This window comes from Neovison vison, chromosome 11, assembly GCF_020171115.1.
Source record: "Neovison vison isolate M4711 chromosome 11, ASM_NN_V1, whole genome shotgun sequence".
Taxonomy (NCBI): Eukaryota; Metazoa; Chordata; class Mammalia; order Carnivora; family Mustelidae; genus Neogale; species Neogale vison.
Genome location: NC_058101.1, coordinates 210144835 through 210172047, shown reverse-complemented (window position 1 = coordinate 210172047; position 27213 = coordinate 210144835). Strand labels below are relative to the sequence as shown.

The window sequence follows — 27213 nt, the reverse complement described above, 5'->3', positions numbered from 1 at the left end:
CATGATTTGGGTGAACCTGGTGGCTAATAAAGTGGCCTGAGCAATGAACCCTCTTCTCTAGAACCTTGTAGGTCTTAGGGAGGCAAGACACAAATACATGGACCAATCGTGTAACAGTAATGACCACAGATATTGGATGTCATGCGAGAGTTCTCCCTTCTAAGCATTAGCGTGTCTTAAATGATCATTCAGAAATAACACTTGACATTTCAGAATTTTAAACATCTAACATAGATAAGCTTAGACTGTAGCAATGATGATTTCACAGATGGAGAGCTATGCTTTCATCATCGTGGTCCATCTTTTGAGTGAATACCCAGGAGAGGGAAATCGATCCATAGATAGGTAGATCCATCGTACGTAGGATAGATAGAGTATCTCTTTATTGCTTTCATAGGAATTCGTAGATTTTCCTCAGGCAAACTTTTGGGGAAATACTAATCCTCTGGTTTTAATTTAATTTAAGAAATCCCTGCTCATTTTCCTATTTGGAAATGGGGTTGTTCACTTATTTATTTATTCCATTATTTTGTATTGTCAAAGGGCTCTTTTCTGAGTCAGGAAATCCTTCATTCAGTCCTGACTTTTTCCCTTGCCCACAGATTTTGAGCATCCCGTCTCTCACTGTCTCTCTGAGGGTAGTTTGTAGAGGGTCCACATCTCTCCCATGCCCGTCGCAGTCTCTTCCATCCTGTCCTAGCGTCTCAAGCAATCTACCATCTGACGTCTTTTTATTAAGTGTTACTTCTCTTGCGAAGGGTAACTGGCATTTCTCGAGTCATCATTTGTGTTGGGTATGTGCTAAGCACCTGGCAAATGGTCCTTTGCTTAGTCTTTTGAAGACTCACTAAGATACTGTTTTTATGGTTGGGGACATTGAGTCAAATAACAGTTACATTGATGTAAATAAATTACATCACACCAAGTAATAGATTTTAGATGGAAAAATTTAGTCTGACTTAAAAAAAATATGAGGCACCTGCATGGCTCAGTCAGTTGAACCTTCAACTCTTGATTTCAGGTCAGGTCAGGATCTTTGGGTCATGAGATCAAGCCCCATGTTGGGGCTCCAAACTCGGTGGTAAGTCTGAGATTCCCTCCCCCAGCTCATGCGCACTCTCTCTTTCTCTCTAAAATAAATAAATCTTGAAAAAATTAGTCTGATTTCAAAAATGAATTTTCTTTTTGCTGTCCTGTTCTCTCCCTATCTCCAGTGTATTTCTGTTTTCTGTGACTGGGGAATGGGAAGGGGAAAAAGAAGTGAGTAAGGACCCAGGGCTTCAGGTAGAGGAGTAAGAACATAGATGGCAGCAACAGCCTCTGCTCCTCTTGCGTTCCTGGATAACCCCCAACCAGCAGAGCACGTGCTACTTGCCTCAGTCTTTAGAAAAGCAAGTACTTGCATTGGTATTCCCTATCAACAAGCCTTCTTGTTCACGTGGGAGAATGTGCTCTCTTCTAATTAATTCATTTTATTAATCCTCACCAGTATTTAAATAATTTAGAGGGGAAAGACATACATAACTTGTATATGTTAGCTAGAAGGATATGTTCATATTTTTTTTTTTTTTTCACGTACTAAGAAGTAGGTTTCCATGTTGGAGAGGGTGGAACACCGTGTCTTCCACATTTCACTAGGACATCCCTCTCACCGTTGCCGTGGCCACAGACATGGGGCTGACCTGATCACTGCTTTCCTGACCAGGCCCTCTTGCACCTGACTGGGGGTGCTGGACCCCTGAGTCCATCCGGGAAGTGAGACAGCCAGTAGACCTTGTGGTTTAGAGACCTACTACCTCACTCTGACCACTGTGTCAACTCTCAGGAAGCTAGTGACTATGCCCTAGAGGACAATCATGCAGCCGCCATTTGCATTCCATTAAGTTGCCCTCTAGATACTAATAAAACTCTTCCCAGATTTATAAAAATAATTTTCACTAGGTATGTTTTCTAACATACAAACCAAATTATAAAAATTAAAACTTGGGGCACCTGGGTGGCTTTATTGGTTGAGCATAAAACTCTTGATTTTGGCTCAGGTCCTGATCTCAGGGTCATGGGATTGAGCCCAGAATAGTGATCCATGATCTATAGGGAGTCTGCTCTCTCCCTATCTCCCTCTCCCTTTCCCTCTACCCACCCCCGCTCCCTCTCTAAACAAACAAACAAGCAAACAAATAAATAATACAATTTTTAAAAAAAAGAACTGTGTGAAAATCTAGAGTGATCTTAATATAATAGTGTAATGTTTTCATTCTAGGCGTAAGGAAAGTGAGATGGGAAATAGTTCAGTTACTTGCGCATGTCCACATATCTCTGAAAGAGAATGTTTTGCTGAGAAAATTGTCTCCGATTTCTTCCAATGGTGATGGATGACTCTTTTAAGACTGACTTTGCTAACGAAATCTACTCATAGATGGTAAGAGGTCGTCGTTGAAGTCTAGGGTGGTGAAAGCCTTAAAAAATAATTTGCAGTCTTCAGACATGTTCTGATTTCCTTTAATCTCTACTTTTTTCCCAGAAACCAGCCCAGATTGCGTTTCTTACCCACTTGCCCAGATTCCCTTGACAATCATGTTTTCTTGACATAGGAACTTGAGTTTACTTACTGAACACCTACATTATATTCTTATGAGAACCCTATTAGGCAAAAATCATTTTTATCTGCTTTTGAAGATGAGGGACCTAAGGAACAGAAAGGTACAGGAATAACTTACGCAGGAACAAGTAGCTGGTAAGACAGGGTTAGGATGTACACCTGGATATCCGCTCAAGTCTAACCACATAAGTACTGGAATAAAAGCTGTCTATGTTCTGAGGAACCAATTTTTCCTTCCACCAGTGTCTGTGGACTCTTCCTCTCTAATGGCTGTGACTGGCCTGATACATCTTGGCCTCACACGACAGGTTAGTAACAACTGACATATCTGCTTTCTATACTGGTGGGAAAGGGTCTGTGGAGGTTTAAAGAATTTTTTTTCTCCATTTGACTAGATAGAATACTGATTTTATAGGTCTTTAATATTAGTGGAAAACATTTATAACAAATAAAACTTACACAGAGTTTTCCATAAGTGATGAGAGGGTAACAGAGTAAAACCTACTGAAAAAACTAATAGAAGTAAAACTTTTCTCAATAATTACGTATTATGTCTGTGTCCTAGTTCATTGATCAGAGTTTCTTTGTGCTTAGTTTTATGCTTAATATCACTTTGTAAAAAAAATTTCTTAGTAATTAAATGAAATGGAAAGAGATCTTTATTTTATTTCCAAGAAAAAATAGTTTTATAGTTTCAGTTTTTTCAAAATACTACAAATGTACTTCATGATGCTTCCTGATTGAGTTCACCTCTACATCAATTTAACCATCATTTCCAACTGTTTAAATTCTGTTTTTTAATTTCTGTGATTTCTCATGATGATAATAATTATCATTTATGAAATGTAATCACCTGCCAAATGCTATGTCAGCACTCGGCATATACCAGGTTTTTGTTCAGTCCTTATACTGTTCTAAGATGAATTATAATACCCCATATTAGAAGTAAACAGAATTACCTAGATTAGTTAAGTGAAAATTCGTATACACCTAGTAAATGGTAATGCCAGACTTGAAATTCAGATTGTCATGAAGTAATTTTATTACACTTTTATATTTATTTTACTTTTATGTCTGTCATAAAATAAGACATTTAAAAGCTATAAAGAATAATAAAACAAACCTATGTTAAAGTAAGTAAATGGCTGCCAAAAGTTAACAATATAGTTCAATTTCCTTGTATTCTCCTCTATAGTCATGACCTCCCTCTTCTTGCCCTCAACATATCCCTGATTCGGAATTTATTTGTTCCAGGAACTTACTGCATATGCACATTTCCCTAAGTAGTAGATAATCATGGTTAGGGATGTTTTGTATAAAATTTTCTAAGAATTGAGGAGTGATAGATGTAAACGGTGGCTAGGAACTTGAACGCTTCAGTAAGTAGAAGACAGGTACAGGGACATGTTAGGGTGAGAGAAAACAGAGGCAAAACCACAGAGAGGGTGATAGACATGAGGGGTAGAGAGAGTGATGCGAAGGAACACTCTGTTTTGAGAGCCGTGACCGTGGTACACCCCACGGTACAAGGGAATACCAACATACACCCTTCACAGGGCTGCCCTCTGCGCCCTCGCCAGCATGGTGGGCACCTTGGTTGAATGGCTCTGAGTGGGTCACCACTGGGTAGTGGCTTCCTGTGGGGCAGCCCTATGGCACCCCCCCCCAGTGCCATCACACCAATAAACACATTCTGTTCCATTGCCAGGTTCACAGGTAGTCACCACCAAACACACGTCCTCACGAAGCTCAACCACCACCCGCCCTCCTTCAGCCTCCTTCACTCGCTCCCTCCTTGCCTTCCTCTTTCCGCTCTCTTGCTCCTTCATCCCTGGCTCTCTTCTTCCATTTCTTCCTGCCCCACACACCCCAGCCCTTGCGTCATCAGCCCCTCTCCCGCAAAACTCAGCACCCCCCGGCCTTCCCTTGTCATGGCCATGGAGCAGCACACCTGGAAGGAGCTGCATAACCAGGCACTCGGGACCATTGTCTTGTCATCCCCATCACTACAGTCACCGGTGCTATTATTTCCTGTTGTTTCTTTTATTTCCTGGTGTTGCGGCTTTCCCATGAGTCACAGTCATGACTTCCCTGACTCATCACACTGTCAAACCTGGTGCTCTCTCTCTCTCTGGCAAATGAATAAATAAGATCTTAAAAAAAAAAAAAAGAATATAGTAACAGAAGGAGTTCTTTGATATCAAAATGAAAAAGAGTCTTCTGTTAATTTAAGAGTGCAAAATAGCAAGAATTATTCTTTTGTAGTTTTTTTCTCCGTGAGACTGGGAAGTTGAACTAGTGATTATCTTATCAATGTAATGACTTAAAAACTAATTTCTGAGTAGTTTACTCTTGTTTAGTTTTCTGTTACACAGAGTACTTTAGGGTAAGTATGGCCATTCGGTATCTATTCTGACCCTTAGTGAATGGTAATTCCACAAACCAAAGAAAAACGAAAAAAAAAAAAAAAAAAGACAAAACAAAACTCTCTAAGCCGCCCAGCATGCAGGAAAGCTGCATGACCTCTGTGAGTGGGATCTTGATCCCTGATTACGAAGCCCATTGATCTGACTTTGCTTTGCAGAACTTCACTGCTACTCTGGTTTATACTAAGAGGAAGTTATCAACTTTGCCTGCTGTAAGAATCTACAGATGCATAGTAGTCCTAGGTTCTTTAGACTAAATGATAGTACAAGAGGGAAAGGTAGGTGTATTGATTCAAGAAATATTTATGGAACATCTAACACATGCCACGTACTGTGCAGGGCTCAGTAGTGAACAAAGAAACATGAAACAACTCCTGTTTTCATAGATTTTTATAGTCTCATGGGAAAGACAGAAAGTCGGTAGATAGATGACACGTAGCCAGATGATAGGTAGATGATAGACAGATATCTGGATCTATAGATGCATAGACAGAAAAATACCAGATTTGGGGGGTGGGGGATACAAGTGGGTCATTAACATGACTGTCAGTAGATAGAGAAGGTCAGTGCTCAGAGGGGGGTCAGCGACAACTCCATGAGAGAAGGATTCTAAGCTGGGACGGGGTTGGAGGCTAACTAACTAGCTAAACTAACTAACCAGCACTGGACGTGCCAGGGACATGGCAAAGAACTTTCTAGGAGGAGGCAAAGTAGGTATCATGCTGTAGCTTGAACATAACAATGAGACACAGAAGTCACTGGAAATTCTGTCTCCTTTTCCATCAAGGCAGACATTTAGGGTCAGATAATACATTACTCTTCAAATCTTTGTATCCAGCATAAATGAATACCCATCACTGGCTATTTCTGCTTGCTCTGTTTTTTTCTTTATTCTTGGTGGAAATCTGACATTTGGAGCACGTCTTGCTGGAAAGGGAGATGTTTGTAGACAAACTGAAGATGGAAGAGAGATGAGTGAAGGGATGGGGCATGTTAATGCATAAAGCAGCGAATAAATAAAGACATAAATAAGAGCACGTATGTCGCCACTGCTTCGGGGGGCTTGATCTGAAGCAGGACTAAAGGTAGTTGATGCCACACACCCAGTAAACAATAACGAACAGTGGCACATCCCTGTTTTCCTACTTCTCAGCTTCTCTTCTGCACAGGTTGGACCCGTCCATCTGCTTCACATTTGGTGGAAGCCCAGCAATCTGGAGCTTCCTCTCGCCTTCAGGAGATGGGCCTGGGTGGCAGTGGGAATTGGACACACTGAAATGGCTTCAGGAAGCTTTTGCTGCTGACATCGGGGTAGACAGACACACCACACTGGGATGGCCGCATCTCCCTGGCGGCCGGTCCTGGGATGGATGCTGTGGTAGTAGAGGTCCAGGTCTCCCTCTGCTGCTCCTAGCAAAACTCCCCAGCCCCCGGCCTGTCTAGGACAAGCCATCTCCATGGGGGGACATATCTGGTTTCCAGGCTTCAACCTCAGCAGCAAAGGGGGTTTGCTTGTCTTGTCTATTATTTAATATGTAAAAATAAATATGTCTGCTTTTATTTTTACCAATTCCCCCCTTTCTAGTTCTGTAACTTCCTTTATGTCATTATTATTAAATTTAAACAAAATGTCCTTTAGCTCACTCTTTAAAACTAATCTCATTGTTGGAAGTGTCTTTCAGCCTAGGTGGAGGTATGGAGTGGGTTAATAAAATACCCAAGACATTTAAAAATCTGTAAAATATTTTTCTCTTCCTTCTAAGAAAAAATAACCTCTTCAAACAAATATGCTAAAAAGAACAGCCTTTTACTTTTTACCTGGGACTCTCAGTCTTGCGGGTCCATCATTGTTAGGCTTTTATTGTGTCAGGAAGAAAACAAAACGAACTTTGATTTGAATTTCTTCAGATATAAACCACCCATTCTTCTGGGTTTGTGTATGGAATTCTTTTGGTTATCTTCAACAGCTCTGTGAGACGCATTCCTTCTTTTTTCCCCTTGCTCTGTTTTGTCCAAGTGCGGCCATAACGCACCATTTTTAGCCTCCATTCTCAATGCTTTTATCAGCTGCAAAAAACACGCCTTCCATTATTATTATTATTATTATTATTATTATTATTTTAATTATTGACTAGCACCCTTTGTTCCACTTACTTCTTGGCAAACTTAACATCTTCTGCTTTTATCTATAGATCTATAATTTTCTCTTGCAATTTGTTCATCATTTAGACCTTCAGAGTTCTAGCTGATTTACTGCACGTACCTTCGGTTGATAGATTTTGGTGTTCTACGAATGTTAATTCCGAATTTCACCACATCTGATCATGCCTTGATGTGTTCTGTAGCAGTTATTTTATTGAATTCTTAAATTCCCAGTTTCCCTCCCTCTCTGTTTTTAATAAACTGCTGCCCTCTTTCCTCCATCTGAGAATCTGTTTCAATCATCTTCTAAATAGTGCTTCTCATTCTTTGCTTGCTTCATTTCAGAAATTAGTAAAATTCTTTCGGAGAGCTCGCTGGTTTGTTCTCTCATTTTATACCATAAAGCACTTTGAATGTTCCCCCACTGCTTTCAGTTTGCTTCCTTCCCTGGTGATCTGGTGTGTCTTGGTCGTTGCACAATGACTGTTCTTTATCTTGGACAGTTTGGGTGGCATTTTGATGATTTTTGCTTGAGGGATTTCATTCGTAATGTTCATCTCGGTCAAGTTCACAGAATGCCTGACTCGCTTCTTTCTTCAAATATTGTAGATTTTTCTTTACTCTTTAAGAACCCACCATACCCACATCTTAATGTTTTGCCAAGACACTTCTCGAGAGAAACACAATGCTGTGAAATAAGAAGGAAGCATGTAGGCAGGAAATTTTCTCTGGAAATTGGAGGATAAAGGATTCATTTCTGGATAAAGTTGGGGGTTAGGAATGGCTGTGCCAGAATGAAGGCAGAGCATTTTCTTTGGTTGTAAAGACTCAGAAGGTTTGGAGTAATAGAAGCCCTCAGATCTGTGCAGGCACAAGGAAGTTTGCTATGAAGCAGAGTGTCAAGTACTCCTTGGGACCTTGACCCTGGAGATGAAGGGTCTACCCAGGTATGGCAAAGAAAGAAGTTGCATTTCACCTAGTGTTCAGAGAAGCAAGGTGGGGATCAGAGAAATTCACTGCTCTAGGAACCAACCACCTGGGAGATTTCGGAACTGGGAGTCCGAGTTCTTCATGCTCTTGTGACTTGATGGTACCACCTGGAGAGCTGCCAATGCAGAAGATACACACACGTCCCCATGTATGAAGGTTTTCTTCTCCTCCTCTGCATTGCTTATTAAGCTGACTCTTAGTAGCATGGGTTAATAATAACACAGTTACATTTCAAATAACATTATGTAACCATCTTTTGATTAACAGTGAATCGAGGTGTTTTTTTTTTTAAGGATTCTATTATTGGGGCACCTGGGTGGCTCAATAGGTACAGCATCTGATTTCAGCTCAGGTCATGATCCCAGGGTCCTGGAATGGAGCCCCCCACTCTGCTGAACAGGGTGTCTGTTTCTCCCCCTCTGTCTGCCTCTTCCCTCTACTCTTGCTTTCTCTCTCAAATAAATAAATCTTTAAAAAAAATAAAGGGTTTTAGTATTTATATGTGGGGCAAAATATAAAGCAAGGATTTGTAGAAATATCTTTCTCCTAAGTTTTTTTTTTTTTTCTTTCAAGGTTCTTTTCTTTCTCAGTTGGAACCAAATCTTGTATGTTATTTGAAGATCTGAAAGCTTATTTGTACTTTCTGGTGGGAAATTTAGATGTGTATTTATCTAGTCTTTATGGTACATATATTTGGACAAGATGCTTCTCTGTAATTAATTGTATTTTTTCAGTTGTTTTATGGTTGGTCCTCAGAACCTCAGGCTAAAACACTTAAAATTTATTTTTAAAAATGATAATTTTTGTTTCATAAAGTGTGAACTTTCCTTTAAGATGTGTAATAAATTGCTATTGATGGTCATGTTCATAACTTCCAGATATAGATGTTCTCTAGGAGGAAATTCACAGTTTGAAAAATTTTCTTCTGATAAATAATTTGTAGTTGGTGAATCAGATATTTTATAGCTTCTTTTTGCTGAAGTTTTCACCTTTGTACTCTAAGTTCTCATTCCTATCCTGTTGACTTCAAATCTACAGTAATTAAGGCATTTATAAATTATCTTCTTCCCAAATGTATAACTTTTTACTTATTTATTGTGCGCTGTGAGTTTTACATCTTGGAAAACTATAAAAATATTTTCCCGTTGCAAATGTCTTTCTACCATCACAATTCCTGGCACAAACAAAGGATCCAGGAAAAACAAATATAGTTTACACATCAAAACAACAAAGGGCAAATACAAAGTAATTCTTTTTCAATCAGGAAATACAGTGCACATGTTGTGTATGTGTGGTGTGTCTGTAACTTGTAACACACAATGTTGCATTAGTGTCAGGTGTGCCACATGGAGAGGCAGTGAGTCTGTAGGCTGTGCTGTCCTCACCTGTGCAGTCCGCGTCGCTCCCCGCGCCGCACCACTGATTCTCTTCTCTGTGCTGCACCGTCTGTCCTGGGGCTCACTCACCCCATCACTGGACACCTGCACCCTCCTCTCACCCTACCCATTTTACCCGTCACTCAACCCCCTGCCCTATGGAAACCACCAGTTTGTTCTACACTGCCGCGTCCTGTCGGCACACGGGAGAAGAATGAGGGCCAAACAAGTCAGCTGCGAGGGAAAGGGAGCAGGGGACGAGAAAGGGAGCAGGGGACGAGAAAGGGACAGCAGAAATGACTGTCTCCCTGGACAGCCCCTCAGTCTCCTATTTGTTAGAAAGTGAGTCACGTCCAACAAAGCCAGATTACACATTGACCATGAGTCTTGTACATAAGTAAGAAGAAAAGCAAAGTGTGTCTGGTCACATAGTACGCGACCCATAGTGAGCAAGCTCGAGTGAAGCGAGTGTCTGACTAAGTGCTGATGCTCTCGGCAAGGGGAGATGGGAAAAATGCGGCAGGCGGCATCCTCCCGCCGCGGGCCGGGCCATCCCAGGTGCTGGGCTTCAAGGACATCTATCGTCTCTTGTCCTCTCCGCAGTGGCCTGTTGCCAGTACGTGGTTTTCTTAAAGCTGTATGGAAGCGTGCTTGGTCACTAGTGCAAGTTCGCATGGGTTATATTTTAGGCGGTACGTTGTTCTGAGGAAGGGTTACACAATGTACTCACGAGTCCGCTACTGCTTTTGTTGGTTTGATGCGCCGTTTGTTTTTGTTTTAGATCCCACGTATGACTGACATCATATGGCACAGGTCTTTCTCTGACTGATTATTTCACACGGCGTTATACTTTCTAGGTCTGTTCATGCTATTGTAAATGACAGGATCGCATCCTTTTTATGGCCAAATATTATTCTTTGTTATATATACCACTTCTTTATCCATTCATCTGTCAGTGGACGCTTGGCTCACCTCTATAGCTGGCCTGTTATAAATGATGATGCGGTAAACCTGGGGTGCATCGTGGCAGGGGGTTGGGGAATAAATACCCACTACTGGAATTACTGAGTCCCATGGTATTTCAGTTTTTAACTTTTTGAGGATCTTCCACAGTGTTTTCCAGAGTGACTGCACCAATTTCCATTCCTACCAACGGTGCACAAATGTTCCTTTTTCTCTACGTCCACCCCCAGACTTGTTATTTCCTGTTCCTTATTATTATTATTATTTTTAATCCAGCTATTCTGGCAGGGGTGAGGTCATATCTTATGGTGATTTTGATTTGTGTTTCCCTGGTGGTGAGTGATGTTGAGCATCTTTCCGTGTGTCTGTCGGCCGTCTGTATTTCTTCTTTGGAAAATGTCCATCCAGGTCTTCTGCCCATTTTTAATTGGATTATTTGTGGTGTTTTGGTGTTGAGTTTGTGGCAATATTTAATTATCAGAGACTTGAACTAGTCATATAGGAAATAGTTTTACGTCTGTATTATATAAAATCATTTGAGATTTTGATCAGAAAACAGAATGACAGTAGGCCAAAAATTTCAAAGGAATTACTTTAAAAATGAGTATTTCATGAGAAAGGTGAAAAATGTCTTTGAAAATGGAGTTGTATTTTAGAACCTCTACTCTTATCTTCCTCATTTATATGTGACCGTGGAATCAAAGATCTAGAAAACACTAAATCGATGCTCCGGAGTTCCCAGTGTGAGTTCCTCATCCGTCACGGAGGATTGCGAGACGAGTCCTTTGTCTCCCTTGCTTTTAGTTTTCACTTCTGAAAGCAGAGGGTGTCAGAACAGTAGTCATGTTCAGTCTCCTCATGGTCTGTATTCAACGTTGGATTGTACTCTGTGGCTAACCTCACCTCATCCTCTGCTGAAGGAAATACGAGGGGCTCCTGGGTGCTTAGTTGGTTAAGCGTCTGCTCTTGACTCAGGTCATGACCCCAGGGTCCTGACTGAGCCCCATGCTCGGCTCCGCTCAGAGGGGAGCCTGCTGCTTCCCCTGCTCGTGCACTTGCTCTCGCTCTCTCTCTCTGTAAAATAAATGAATAAATAAAATATTAAAGAAAGAAAGAAAGGAGCAAGAAATAGGAGCCAGTGTCCTTGAACTCCCCAATTTTCCGGCCATCGGATGCCCCAGGCTGTCTCACCGTCTTTCTGTGGTTTTCTTTTACATTGTAGGGTTGTTGTGTGTCTCATGAAAGTCAAAGACAGACTCATATTTGCATTCAAGTAGCAGTATTTTTTCTGTCCTGAAAAACCATTTATATCTCAGATCATGGAATCATCATTGTGCAGTATATTCTAGGATTTTCCATCTTAATAAACGAAATCTGCCCGTGGTGACATGTTCTCATTTTTCTCTCCCTTGATAGGGAAGCGATCAGAGGTGCCACCCCCTGCACTTCGCTTCCTTCTCTCCCAGGCTCTCAGCGGCAGGCTCCAGCACATCTCCCGTCCCGCAGTGGCGATCCTTTCTTCCTGCCACGGTCATCATGTTCCCCGTCTAGCCAGACCACGGGGCTCATCGCTGTCCACATCTATTTAAGTTCTCAGTAATATTCAACCCATTTGACCACTGCTGCCTCCTCAAGACCTTCAGTTTTGTGGGGCATCCACAGCATGGGTCTAGGCCTCGCTCTCACTGGGGGTCTTCTGTCTGCGTGCTTCCTCAGTGCCGTGCCTCCACACACTGCACGGTCCGGGCCGCCCTCCCCAGCCCTCTTTGTTTTCACGTCCCGTCTGGTGGATACGCCATCAGTCCTGTTACTTCTACCAGTATCTGTGGCCAGTGGTCCCCTGTTTGCTTCTAGTCCCCAGTATCCCCCTAGCTCTACACTGTGAGTTCAAACTGTGCACTTGGCATCTTGATTTTACTTAATATCTAGGAATGTTCAAAAGTCATGTTAAGCTTAGTTTGAAAAGAAAACTCTCATTTTTCTACACAAATTTATCCTTTCCATGCCCAACTGTACAACCTGGTATCCCATGGAAAGAAAACAAAACAAAAGCAATAGTCATCTTTGATCACTGCATTTCAGTAACTCTTCAGCTAAGCCGTCATTATACCTTGTGGACTCCTGTTGTATATCTAAGACCTGCCCCTTCCCCATGTCCCCAGCCCCAGCTCAGGCTCACAATGATTCCCCACTGAGAACATTTAACCATGGCTGAACTCAGCCTGCAGAACCCCTATTTGGTGTGTTCAATGAATGAAGTAAGAAAGGAATTTTTTAAAAACTAAGAAACATTTGATATATATAATGTCCTCACATGTTTCTGGTAGTAATTTGTCTTTCCACATTACTAAGCAGGCTGAGGACAGTAAAAATAGCTATTTATTATGCATTTCTTTTTTGTTAGATTTCATTTATTTATTGGACAGAGAGAGATCACGAGTAGGCAGAGAGGCAGGCAGAGAGAGAGGAGGAAGCAGGCTCCCCGCTGAGCAGAGAGCCCGATGTGGGGCTCGATCCCAGGACCCTGAGATCATGACCCGAGCTGAAGGCAGAGGCTTAACCCACTGAGCCACCCAGGCACCCCTACTATGCATTTCTTATCATAACACTGTAATGGAAATGGTAGTCAATAATTTGGCTTTGAATTTTTAAAATTTTAAATGTTTTTTGAAATTTCAGTTATTTACCTTGCTGAATAAGTCAGTGTATTTTAAGTCTCTTTTCTGTGGGCTAGACACTATAAAAAGAGAAGGTTAATATTCTGGTTTATAATCTCTGACTTGGGCATTATTGCCAAAGTACTCAAATGGCCCTTGTATGACACTTGAGTTCTGACCGGAGGCCAGGATATAGGGGAGAGAGCTGTGCTTTTGGGTTAAGCACTGTGTTTTATTTGTCCAAACTATGTTCCTTGAGACTTCCTCCCAAGAACATCTCAAAGAACTGCTTTCCCACATTTCTGATTTTTACAGTAGCTTTTGCGAGCGATCTCTTCATATTATACTATATACCGTATCTGTATATCCATGTTCAATTTTCCTAGACTGTTAATGTCACTGGCTGGATTTACCAGATTTCCAAAAAAAAGTTGGTTACAGTTGATAGAACTGTAGATACAGTTGATACAATAGAGTTGATACAGCATTCCATTTGGCTCCTGGTTAACAATGGAAAATACAATAAAATGGCAGGAGGAATTGTGTATACAGTTTAGTGCTGAAAGCTCCTGGCATTTATTACATGTTTGTACATTTTATAAGAATTTATTTATACCACATTATTGCATACCAAATTTGATATCCATCATTTATGGATATAGGCATATTATTTAACCTAAATAAGGATTTAAAGGTCTACTCACTTAGCAAATTTTATATTTGTATATATGTATATATATATATATATATATATACACACACATATACATATATATATTTCCATGGTGTTACTAGTAAATGTAAATTATTAATATTTTATTATAGATTGGAAAGAACATAAAATGTAATTATAGGTTTATGTGAATATGATGGTCTCTCAATTCATCATAAATTAGGTATGGAAAAAGTAGCAATAATAATAAAAAGTGTGAACATACAAAGGAGAAAAATTAATTCTGTTGACCTTCAGGTATAGATGCATACCCAGCATTCTGTAACTACTTAGAGATATCAAGAAAACTGCTTTCAGGGGTTCCTGGGTGGCTCAGTGGGTTAAGCCTCTGCCTTCGGCTCAGGTCATGATCTCAGGGCTCTGGGATCAAGCCCCACATGGGGCTCTCTGCTCAGCAGGGAGCCTGCTTCCCCCTCTCTCTCTGCCTGCCTCTTCGCCTACTTGTGATCTCTGTCTGTCAAATAAAAATCCTAAAAAAAAAAAAAAAAAGAAAGAGAACTGCTTTCATTTGAATAGTGTTTGTGACAAAAACTTTATAGGACATAAACACATAAATGACAAACTGTAAGTTACTAGTGAGATGAACTAGAATGTGCCCGATCTACCTTATCACAAAGGCTGTAGCTACAGGAATGAAGTGTAGGGATTCTTTCTGTGGCCTCTTTGAAAATACCTGGAGTTTCAGCTTCCCTACACAGCCAGGGTTTTGAAGTTTTTTGGACCCTTGGCGCATGTTTTGAAACTACTGTGTCAACTTAGGAGATATGAGCTGCTTCTGAGAATAAATATGTGATTTGTCACGTCCTAGCATGAACAAAGCAGAACCTGCTGTGCTAATAAGAAGATTATTATATGCTGGAGGTTGAGGATTAATTGCTGTGTGCTACAGCACCTCGGGTGTATTCACGTCGGAAAAGGGTGTGCTCATGCATTCGAGCGCACGTTTCCACACGTCTGTGTGTGCCTGCAGAGCTAGGTTGAAGCAGGCGAATTTTGGAGTGCAGCTGAGGCCCTGCTATTAAACAAGTGAATGCGTGAAAAGGCAGATGTATAACACCGACCCGTGTCGGGGATCACCCATGGCGATCACCCAGCCGTGAGTGCAAAGACTTAGAGCCAACAAGATGCGGAGAAGGAGGTGGTATTTCTAGTCCAGGAGATGGCGGCTTCCAGAGAGGGTGGGGAAGACCCACCTTGAGGCAAGTAGTTGCCCTTCCTTTCTCTTTGGCTGGGCGGCTGCGCGGTGGGGAAATGAGCCCCGGGAACACCCCTTCATCCTCACGAACGGGTCCACTTCAGCCCCTGCCTCCGGGAGCAAGCAAGGTCGAGTTCATCTGTTGGCGACACCGTGAGAGCCCGTAACGGGGCCGAGCTTCAGAACACAGGTCTGAGCACCCCCGGATGCCGCAGGCGTGGCTGCACCTGCAGGATCGTGCGATGCCGTCAGCGCATCACCGGGATGTTTCCGTGTCATCGATGCGGTCGGCTCCCCGTTGCTGCTCACGTGCACCGCCCAGTACGAATTCCGGCTGCAAGATGGTCCCCCGGAGCGGTCCACCATTTGGGGACACACTTCAGACAGATCTCCGGCTGACCCTCCGGCTGCCGCCGGGACGGAGGCGAGCACAGTCTGTTTATGTCCAGTGACAGACACCAGAGTTACTCACAGCGGAGCGCCCAGCACCCCCGCGTTGGTCGGGGTCGTAGCACTGACCCAAGAGCTAAAAAAAAAAAAAAAATTCCCTTTTGCTTGTTAGCTTTTGGTTTCCATTTGAATTCCTACATGTTTTCTTAATCAGAACACTGAAAAATAATTAGGTAGAAAAACAGGGTGTGCGCCCGCCTCGCACAATTAAGGCAAGTGACATGTACGGGAAACATTACATATAGCTTCCATAGGTTTGGAGATATTTTTAAGTAGAGTTCATTTTGAACTAATTACATGAGAGAAACTCTCCAGACTCTGATAGCAAAGTAACAGTCTCCTTAGATAAAATATATGATTTATTTTTTATAAGAAACAAAGGTTCATCAAAAACTAATGATGTACTCTGTTCATTCTGTAAAAGGAAACAACTTTATATGTTTTAGAATTTCAAAAGAGGTTTTAGTTTCACAGCAAAATTAACATGAAGATGCAAATTTTCACGTACCCGCACCCGACACCTGGACAGCCTCGCCACGCTCCGCGTCCCCGCCATTTGGGGCATTTGTTACAACTGAGGAACCCACGTGGACACGTCATCGACGCCCGCGTTCTAGAGTGTATGTGAGGGTCCCTCCTGCTGGCGTACATTCTATGGGTTTGAGAAAATAAACGTGTACCCACCATTATGCTCTCGCACAGAGTATCTCCACAGTCCTAAAACTCTGTCGCGCTCTACCTAAATAAAGACTTATATTTATTGGCATCTCCGATCTGTCTCATTTCACATAAAACAATGCGTACTTAGGCTTGTTCTGTATCAGTTTGGCAAATCTTTCTTCCAAGTCTGACTAGCAATTAAAATAAAACAAAGATAACACAAATTTATTAAAAATTCACCATAAATCATTGTTTCTGCTTTAATTTGCTCAACGATCCTTCGCAGGAAAGCACATAATTCATTTCTACAATGCAGGGGAATTAGGGATTCACGGACATAGCGTGGATGGTGAGATAGCTGTGCTCCTGCACGCAGACACGCAGGTGGGAAGGGTCACTCGGCGTGAACTGTTCTTGGATCCTTCGGTGAGCCACTGCCATGTACGTCCATCTTGGGGTCAGAAGAGGGACACGGAATCAGGAAAGAGAAATGAGATATCTTTCCAGCCCTTTCCCCACCATTTCTAATGCTGATTTAAATTACAACAGCAAATGCTGCCCAATTTAAATGCTTCCGCTTTGTCTTGAAATGTGTTTTCGTACTGATAAAACTTAGCATTAGGGACAATTGACTTAGTACCTTGCTCTTTTAAGAAGACCGCTTGTTGATAAGCACACCACTAGTCTGAGTGGTGGTAGCCGTGTGTTTAAAATGTACTTATACAAATGAAGAGATCTGGACAAAGCCTGTTCATGATAGAGCGCTGGAACATTAATTTGCCTTGAATATATGAATAAATGAGGAATTAATGAACAATTGGGAACACAGAGAAGGAGAGATATGGAAGAATCATGTAGGGAATTAATACTTAAATGTTTTTAATTGTTCCCAGAAGATAAACATACTGGAATAACCTCACCCCAGGATATATTTTATAGATATTGTTTTACATTCCTTTTACGAAGGTTGAGAAACAAGTGTTCTCTATATTTTAGAAGTACCTGATTTAGAAATGTTTAAACAGAAGGTAGTGTTTTATTTTCATAGAGTCTATAGGGGTTTTGATATTCTTGATAATACAAAAAGAAGCCTGTAATGGGGACTTACTCAGACCAACTGTCTTACAACAGTGAGATGCTTAGAATTGGTAAAAAATAGAAAATATTACAAAACGCCAAAAATATATTTTAAAAATTGCACCAAAGTCTATACGGAACATCATCTCTTTCTCTCAGGCCTGAGATCCTGTTTGAAGGTGAAAAAGTAAATGCTTTCATCTATTGTCATTAAGAAATTTTTACTTGTAAATGTTAAATTCTGTAATTATTCTGTATTTATTAAAATATACCCCATGGGTTTTGAATTTTTTGAAGTCTCAAACTTTGTCCTTCTTTGCTTTTCTTTTTCCTTCTTATTTTATCTATTAAGGAATCTTTATTTGTGACAGTTAAGAATTTTGTAATTACTGTTTCTCAAAATACCCGCTTGTAGACTCTTAAGTTGTTTTGAAGGTCAGAACTTTGCCCATTTCGTCTTTGTTTTAATTCCAAGCACGGTGGCCCGGGCAGAGCAGGATTCAGTCAGTCCCAGGCACAGGGCCGGCCCTCGTGGCACTGAGCCGTGGAAGGGTGTGGGGCACAGACAGAGCACGTGAAGTTCCAACAGCTGAAACACGTGAAGGGAATAGGCAGTGTTGGCAAAGAGAAGGATGTCTTTGGACAGAATGAGCAGAGCAGGCACCACCAAGGGGCAGCATCGTGCAGAGACGTGAATGTAGGGCAAGCCATCTACAGGGAACCAGGTCAGGGCACGCCTGTGTTTAAGGAACCGAAGAAACCACTTTGGTCACTGAGTCACTCACAATCCCAAATATATCTGAGCATTATTAATAGTCACAGTAGCCAAGAGAGTGAGAACAACCTAAGCGCTCCTCGACAGTGCATAAAGTCAAGGTGTGTGTACTTTTGTATACACACACACGCATACAGGAATATTATTCCCCTGTGAATAGGAGATGACTTCCATTTGTAACAGTTACTGATGAACCTCCAAAACATTATGCTTAGTGAGACAGATCTATAAAGAAAAAATGTATTATTTCATTTATCTGTGGGATCTAAAAAAGTCAAATACATGTATCAACAAGTAGATTGATGCAGGGAGTAGGGGAAGCGGGGAGATGCTGGTCAATGGTCCAGAGCGCTAGTTACGCAAGACGAGTAAGTGGAGAGATCCAGGTGTTACAGTTAATAATGTACTGGGAACTGGAATTTTGCTAAGAGCACAGATTATCACCACACTGAAAAAACGGCAACTGTGTGAAGAAATCGGTTAGTTAATTTGACTGCAGTAGTGTATGTGTGCATCAAATCATGGTGCACACCTTACATATATCCAGTTTTTATTTAAAAATGTATTTACTTGGGGATGCCTGGGTGGCTCTGGGTTAAGTATCTGCCTTTGGCTCAAGTCATCCCTCGGTCCTGGGATCGAGCCCGTGTCCATCTCCCTGCTCAGCAGGGAGCCTGCTTCTCCCTGCCCCTCTGCCCTGCTCTCCCAGGCATGCATTCTCTTTCTTAACTCTCAAGCAAAGAAATAAAATCTTTAAAAAATGCATTTACTTAACATTATTTATCACTTGCATCTCTGCCCATCCCTGATGGAGAAATGATGGCAAGTTTCATTACAAGTGTGAATTTCTGTTTTTACACCAGGTAGAGTATTTACGGAATGCCACATTGTCTGACACACTCTAGGTTCTTGGCCCAAGACTGGGTGTACATTTTATCTTTATGGAACATTAACAGCATGGAGTAGAGATTATTCTCTGACAACAGGCTCTGGCTGATTGTTGAGGTGAAACACTGAAACAAGGCTCTCTGTTACTCTTTGCGTTGGCTTGACAAAACCACAAAATGGCCATTTCTACACCCCTAATGAAAGCACAGTTACGTAGTGAGACCCCCTGCGTGTGACTCATTACGAGGTGCCCAAGCGCGACCCTCGGACCTTAGTGGATTATCATCGCGTCACTGCAGGGTGCCGCACGAGGCAGGCCTGGGTACATCTGTCAGAAACGTGGTGGGAACGAACCTGCTGGTCTCAGTGCTTTTATTCTCTTCTTACTGGACCATGGTCACTTACAAACAGACCCATGAGAAAGGAAAAAAAAAAAATAAAACCATGCTCAGGTCCTAAGTTTCATATGCAGTATTGATCCTGGTTTGCAACAGGTGTCAACCCCCACGCCTGTTTCGAAGACAACTACTAAAATAATGTATTCACACAAACACTGCACTTTGAAAGAGTAGCCTTTTATAATAACTTCTAATAACTGTATCACTAGTTTTAGTAGGGACTTCAAATGGCAGCATCAATGTGTTCTGCATTAGCTCGGCTCGGAAGAGCACGTGTGTGGAGCCGCTCCGGACCGCACACTGATCTGCGGTTCTGCCACACGCTCTTTGCTTGGAGGTCTAGCTAACAGGCATCAAAGTGTAGTTCCGTTTCTGCTCTTCCTGTCCTGTGTTCCTCCTCTGATTCCTGCTTCTCTCCATGTATCTCGCTCTTCTATCCATTTGTCTATCCATCCGTCTGCCTATAATTTGTATTTATCTATGCACTTACTTTCTGTGTCACTTCCTCCTATTCTCTCCAGCGTCTACCAGCCATCTCCTCTCTGTAATGATTGAGGAGTCTGTCTCTGTATCTCTCATCAGTCTTTTATCTGTGTGTCTCTTTTATCTCTCGATCTGTTGGTCTGTCACGTCTATGTATCTGTCTTACCTGTCACCTGTCAGTGACCTTCACATCTTATTTTATCTGCCTACTGTCTGTCATCTACCTCACTCTCTGTTCCTTGATCTCTTTGCCATTCAGGTTTCTAGCCTGATTTCATGACATCTCGTACTGTCTTTCTCTTTCTTCACAGCGTTGGTCATGGAAGAAAGCATTTCTTCTTTCAGGAGAAAAGAGTCCTGTGCTCTGTAAAAAGAAATTCATAGAATCATAATATATAGGTGAATCAGACATAAACCGATCATATCTAGTTGGTATGGTGTCCATCACCACGGCAAAGTGTTCTTTAAGAAATAAAGCTTTGCAGAGTTAAATGTAGAGGAAAACTTTCTTGCCTCAGGAGGTCTTTTTAATATGTTAATATGGATAATTAAATAAAATCTGCATACATTACTCTAAAAATGTTTGTTTCAGAGTATTTGGGTGTCCTCAAAATATATTAAAAGAAATATGAGAAGAATTAACATATGAGATATATTTTAAAAGAATTAAAAAGAATTAATGAACAATTCTTTTGCTTATATTACTTTGGGTCTTTCTCAGCACTATAAAAATAAATAATTGATAAACATTTGATTTAAACTGTAATAAGACTATTTCGCTTTTAAAATCACTTTTAGTGCTGATAATCAGTATCTCTGGAGTGATAGCAGTTCAGAATTCTTTAAAATTCTGTAACGGAGTGTCCTCAAATGTAGGCAGAGAATATATAATTGTATCGAGAATATACAGCAGGGAATATACAATTGTCCGTAGTTATACCAGAACTAGGTGTTTGCGTATTTAAAGTCATGGAAAGTTCCTGTGGTGCTAAATGAGGATCTTTGTTTTCTGCAGGTCATCAAGCTGGCCTTTGAGGAGTTCGAGTTAGAACGAGGCTATGACACGCTCACCGTGGGCGACGCTGGCAAAGTGGGAGACACCAGGACGGTCTTGTACGTGTAAGTACGGGCTGACGTGGGCCTTTTCCACCAGCGCGTGCAGACAGCTGGGCCAGCATGCGTGGATTCTTGCTAAGCCAGTGATGTCCAAGTCTGGTTCCACATGAGAACTAATTCAGGATTGCGTTTCAGCGGTTTTGATTTTTTTCCCTCACGTCATTAAAAAAAGTTACAATGTACAGAAGCGCAGAAAGCAGAAAGGGTGGTTTCTTAACAACCCCTCCTTCGTCTCTCCTACTTCCCTCTGCCCTTGCCCTTGCCGTGTGTTTGCAGTACAGGTGCTGTCTCGAGTATCACCGTGAGTCCTGAAAAACCACTCGCAGCCTGGAAGGGCCACGTGCCGAAAGTCAGAGGTTGGGGGTGATTGCGCTGGGGTGAGCGACCGTGTACTGTGGCTCTCAGTGTCGAGCCCTGGGAAGTACAGTCGCAGCCTCGATATAAAGATCAGCCCAGGAATCCCTGCCCTGCGCTTGCGGGGGGGTCATGGTCTGCCCTGCCGGCCTCTACCCGAGATGCCTTTACCTGCTCCCTGAAGCTGGGCCTTCGGGACACTGTTGTCGCTTTCGTGAGACCCGCACGATGCAAACTGAAAACAGGATCTGGGGGCGGCCTTGCTCGTCAAGCTCAAGCTAGTCAGCACCGAGGGAAATGGCTTCGCAGCTTTCCCTCCCGTGTCAGGGGCTCGCGCCGGTGGCCACCGCTCCTGAGCCGGAAACCGCGGTCTTTAATGCAGGTCATGCTGCAAGGTTTCACTTTTTTATTTTTTTGGTTGACTCGTACAGTGCTCAGGCTTGCTTTCTGTTTGGGAAGGATCTTGCCCCTGAAACTGTTGGAGGGCTGCAGGGTTCTTGTCTCGTGAAGGCGAGGAATGAATCTCGCAGACACAAAACGTTGTCTTGTGAAGGCGAGGAATGAATCTCGCAGACACAAAACGGTGACACGAAGTGCAAGTTTATTAAGTGCAGGTGAGAACAGAAAGGAAAGAGAAAGTCTCTCTGGGGTAAGAGGGATGCGGAATGGGCTGCCGCCTCAGGCTTTTAGGGTCAGACTCTGATAGAAAACTGACCAGGGAACTTCATAAATATCCCATCTATAACATTTAAGACAAAACAGGTGAATTTGTAACCATTGTGTAAATATCTCCTCTATACTCAGGAGAGACAAGGTGAATTGTTATGTTCCCTTCTCCCTGGTTAATGTCTATAACATTTCTGCACCCCTGGGATGTCTGTGAGCCTGGCCAGGTAGTCCCCTGTGTGGGACTATTCAAGGGCTTCCTATCTCTCCCTGCCTAGACCTTCACCCTTTCCTTATCTAATACTTTCAGCTTATTATTCTGCTAGAGAAAAACAGTACTGGCTATTACACTCACTCATTCTATACTTACAGTTGCTTATGGGGTAACCCACATTTAAGAAAAAAAATACCGTAGATGGACATGCTGTCCGTGCCTTCAGCAATGCATGGGCCGTATTCTGACTGCATTGGGAATATGCTCTTACCATTTATCATAGATTGGACCTCATTCCTTACCACTACATGTCTCTATCTCATCTTATTATAGGTCATATACTATTAGGACTAATAATTAAAACCATTTTACTGGCCCATGATTTATGATAATAATTACAGTAGTATCATTAGTCATATTGTAGCTAATAGTCATTGAGTATCTCATATAACATGTGTTGGCCTAAATGCCTAATACATATTATCTTATTTTGTCTTTACCTTAATCCTGTAAATTAGGGGTTAGTAGTATCCTTGTATTATAAACGATAAGACTAAGATATAGGTACATGTAGGTAAAATCCTTTAGGATTTACCCCACCTTGCCAGCCTGTGATATGCTGACGTGCAGAGACCGGAACACGCTGGGTGTAGACAGATGCTGAAAGCCCGTCGTTGTTCTACAGGGTCTGCTGCTTACTGTGACACATAGATGCAGCATGGTTTTTAAGGGATTCTCATTATTCTCACTGATGGGCTTTGCCATCCCCCCCCCCCGCCTTAGCATTTATAAGCAACTGTGCAGTAAACAGCTCCTTACGAGGGCCTTGCCACACTTGTTTTGTTTGCCTTCAGGAAAGTTTGCAGCAGGTGAATTTCAGGGGCGAGGGTAACTTCATTTACCTTGTTATCCTTCTCCAGGAATCACCTGAAAACTTTCTTGGTAGAAGCTCCTCTGTTCCTCTGCCACATGTATGAAGTTCCCTATTATGCCACCCTCACCAAATACTTAATAATTTTTTTGCCAAATTCTTAGAGATTTCATCCCTGTACAGGAGTATGTGTCCTGCACAGTGGAACTCTGACCTCTGGGTTGTTTGCAGCTGCCACACTGACCACGTGCTCACAGCCGGGCATGGGTCTGCAGTAGAATTTGTGACAGTGACAGGATGGATAGGAACAGGGCCAGAAAGCCAAAGATGGAGTTTCTGGCTCCAGCTTTGCTATTAACTACCTCTCTGACCCAGAGGGACGTCACTTTACTACTCTGTACCTCTGTTTTCATGCCTATAAAATATGTATAATAAACTTTCCCTGCCTGTGGCAAGGAGCAGAATGAACTAATGCATGCAGCAGAGTTAAGAAATGTAACCCACAAGTGAAGTAGCTTTATTATTACCATAACAGCTAATTTAAGAAAGGTGTCACTATAGCAAATGAGAGAAAATTTTAAATAAGTGCAAAATATAAAATATAAATGCAACACAGCAATGCCTTATAAAATCCCTTAGGTCACTATTAAAGATCTAAAGTCATGCACTTATTTTTTTTTAACACTATTTGTTCTTAAGAGAGCAACAGGACACTCTGTATTACGTTGACATAAGTGTTATTAGAACTTCTTCTTCATAGCTCAAATCTATAAATGAAGAACTAAATAGCCAACTGAATCAAACTGAGACGCCCTTTGGGAGACATAACGTAACAAAGATCAGTTGGGCATTTAATCAGCTGCAGAGAGACAAGAGAAGGCACTGATCTGTTTCCTTAGTATACACAATTTCAGAAAAAAAAGGACCCAGTTAGAGAGTTCGCAGCTGGTGTCTTCAAATAAACAGGTACTTTTAGAGAATACGTCAACAAATATTTTTGAAGGACTTATCTGCTAGATGTTATTCTCAGCACGGAGATGAAAATCTAACTGGAGAGATGGCAGACACGTGGGGGTAGTTGTATGCCAGAGTATGGAATCATGGGATCTCATGATGCAGATTTCAGATACAACATGAGCTAGAAATCTCCTTCATGGAAGACTGCTATTTACTGCCTCAGGCTTACTGTGTTACCGTAGGTTCCTTCTTTTGGAGTGGGGGGATGGAATTCTAGCCTTGGATTTTTAGGAAAAATCTGGAAAGCCAGCTATCTAACCCATATTTAGCTCATCCTAAATACGGTTTTCAATGTTCTAATTTTTGTTAATGGTATTTTCATTTCTTAATATTCTTGGCACAAAAAGAGAATAACTGAATTTAGGAGACCCTTTAAATGGTCTAATCTTCCCAAGAGATGAATGGATTTACTCAGGTTATTTTTAGAGAGGGACAAGATTAAAATTAAATAACTTACTTAACAAACCTCTGTTGAGATCTGTCCAAGAATATGTATTGATAGTTGTTTTGAGTTTAATTTGCAGAAGAATTGTATCTGGAGTTCCTTCTGGCCTTTTCAGTGATTCGCAGATGGTGGCCAGGATACTGCTTTAATTTCAGGTTATAGGTTTGAAATGTCTGTGCCTCTAAGGGGATGGATAGCCAACCTCAGGGACGTCCGTGAGCGAGCAGCGCTGCCAGATTTGTGGATTAATGGCAAAGGATACTAGTTGTGACTTATGGCCGCTCAATCTATTATTTCTGAAACCGCTGCTTGTTTTCCTGGAAGCTCCTCAAGCCATTGAACGGCTGTGGCCGCATCCCGCTGCTGTTGTTGGCAAATCCTGAGCCGAAGGGCATCATTCTTTTTTTATTAAAAGACTGTGGAACAGCCATACAAAAGCAAACACTAAAAACTGATGTTTCCCTGTTTATATATCTTCGATATTATCAGAGAAGCCAATCAATATCCCTCTTAGTGCTTTGGAGAAAAGCTCGAACAGCTTATATTAGAAAGCAGTACACAAAGGTAGCTGCTTCAAGGCTCTCTCGGTAAAAACGTGGGTTTTCACGATTAGGAATCAAGCACACTCCTTAGGTTCTTCTAAGTCTGGAATCACATGTTCACAAGTGTTTTTCTTCATAGTTTCATTCTCCTAATGGCACTGCCTGTGCACGTGGGTGTATCCGATAACACAGGTCACACTCATGCTGCAAAACCATTTTTGTTTTTTTATTTTTTCTTTCCTTCTTTCCTTTTTTTTTTTTTAAATTTATTTATTTATTTATTTGACATAGAGAGAGTTCACAAGTAGACAGAGAGGCAGGCAGAGAGAGAGGGAGAAGCAAGCTCCCTGCTCAGCAGAGAGCCTGATGTAGGGCTCGATCCCAGGACCCTGAGATCATGACCTGAGTCAAAGGCAGAGGCCCAACCCACTGAGCCCCCAGGTGCCCCAACAAAACCATTTTTCACTCAGACTTCATGCATGTCAGCTTTCCTGTCTCTGCCTGTTTATCTGAGAGCCTTCTTCCTCCAGTCTTTGAAGTATTTATTGCAATTCAGACAATGTAGTAGGATTCGGGGTTGGGGGAGCTTTAGAGGAATGACCAGCAAGGAGAATTGGAAGAGGCTGCCCAGCCTGTTAAGTTCCCTGGAGATGGTGAGCAAAGCAGGACCCTTCTCAGTACGCTACAGTGTCTAGATTTTCTATCGAAACAATTCCAGCAACCCTATCAGTGGAGAAATAAACAGACAACGGAATATCAGCATTTTAGCTTTGGGATACCAGATGTTTCACTGGGGTCTGGGAGGGCACATTGGCCTGGGACCCTGAGAGCCATGGCAAGTTGTGTTTGGAGGTTACCTTCCTACATGGGAGAAGCCGTAGGTCCCAAAGGAATCAAAGCTCACCCGAGTGCCAGCTGGAGATGGGGTGGGGTGAATTCCAACTCGCTGGGGGCCCCGACAGCCTGAGCCATTCTCCAAATACTCTGCTCATTCCGTCACCAGTATTGATTCCCTGTGGCTCCTTTCTCTAAGAAATGAAGAGATGCACATCTTTCTCTGCACGCTCTTGACCCAAAGCGATAAGGATCTCTTTCCTGTGAATCATCAGTCAAAAGCATTTCACGTTTGTGTTGTGTTTTTGACATTAAATTAAGTCAAAGGCAGAGCTATTCTCTTTGGGGGGGGGATATAAGAACATTTAAAACAATATGGGGCATCCCTTTACTGCAACAAGCCTGCCTGTCTTAGGCCTGTGAGCCCCAAAGGATGGTTGCAGGTGTAAATAGGGATGGTAAATAAAAAATTGGTTTAAAAAGTGTACTGCGACTGAAGGTTTATCTTACTGTAGTTATGATTTCTCCTTTCGTGTAATGCACTTGCAGGGCTCGACAGTGTCCTGAGTCATCGTGGGCAATGGAAGGGGCTAGGAAGGAGGAATGCAGGGGATTGAGCTGTCGTTCACTGAATCTGTCTGCACCTGCTTTGTCTCTTGGTGATCTCGTGATGAAGGTGTTATTCCCATTTGCTAGATGAGGACAGGGAGCGCTTGGATTTATGGTTGTGAAGTCACGAGACTGCTCCATGGATATCGGGACCTAAGATGTTGAAACAAAGCGATGCCTGCTCACTTCTTCATCCAGAACTGGTCATCGCAGCCAGGATGTTGATGCTGATACAACTCATCAATCTTGGGCCTTCCTGTTTATTCATGTGTGTGTTAAATTCTCAATTCAGTCCTTGTGCCCATCACCGGCAAGACACACGGTCCCCAGCTCACAAATCTCACTTGTGCAACCTTTCCTCATCACATCTGTCTCCCTCTCCCACTCTCCCCCGCTGACGCTGAGAGCCGCTCTGAATGCCACCTATGAAATTGTACCGTTGTCGGCGTGTGATAGCCATGGAACCACAGAGTATAACCTTGTACGATGGTCTTTTTTTTTTTTTTTTTTTTCCCACTCAGCAGCATTCCCTGCATGTTGGAAACCAGTTGGGGAATAGTTCTGTCCTTTGACTCGATTTCCAGGATGCGGCCTGCCTCTGTGGTCACCGTCACCACCGCAGAGCCTACTGCATGGATTCCAGGCTGACTGTCAGCTCTGTGCGGGTTTCGGTGGGAGTGTGCGTTTCGTTTGCCTTGGCTAGCCCCCGCACGGATAATGCTGGTTTGTACAT

The 27213-nt window shown here is 42.2% G+C and overlaps 1 protein-coding gene across 1 annotated transcript in view; it reads left to right on the top strand.

The window, feature by feature from the left end:
• The window catches only part of CSMD1 (CUB and Sushi multiple domains 1), a 732674-nt gene that overhangs the window by 243162 nt on the left and 462299 nt on the right, over positions 1–27213 (top strand). Inside the window, exon 6 of the mRNA XM_044225749.1 lies at positions 20828–20931. Coding sequence (XP_044081684.1) covers positions 20828–20931 — 104 coding nt within the window. The remainder of the gene's footprint in view (positions 1–20827; positions 20932–27213) is intronic.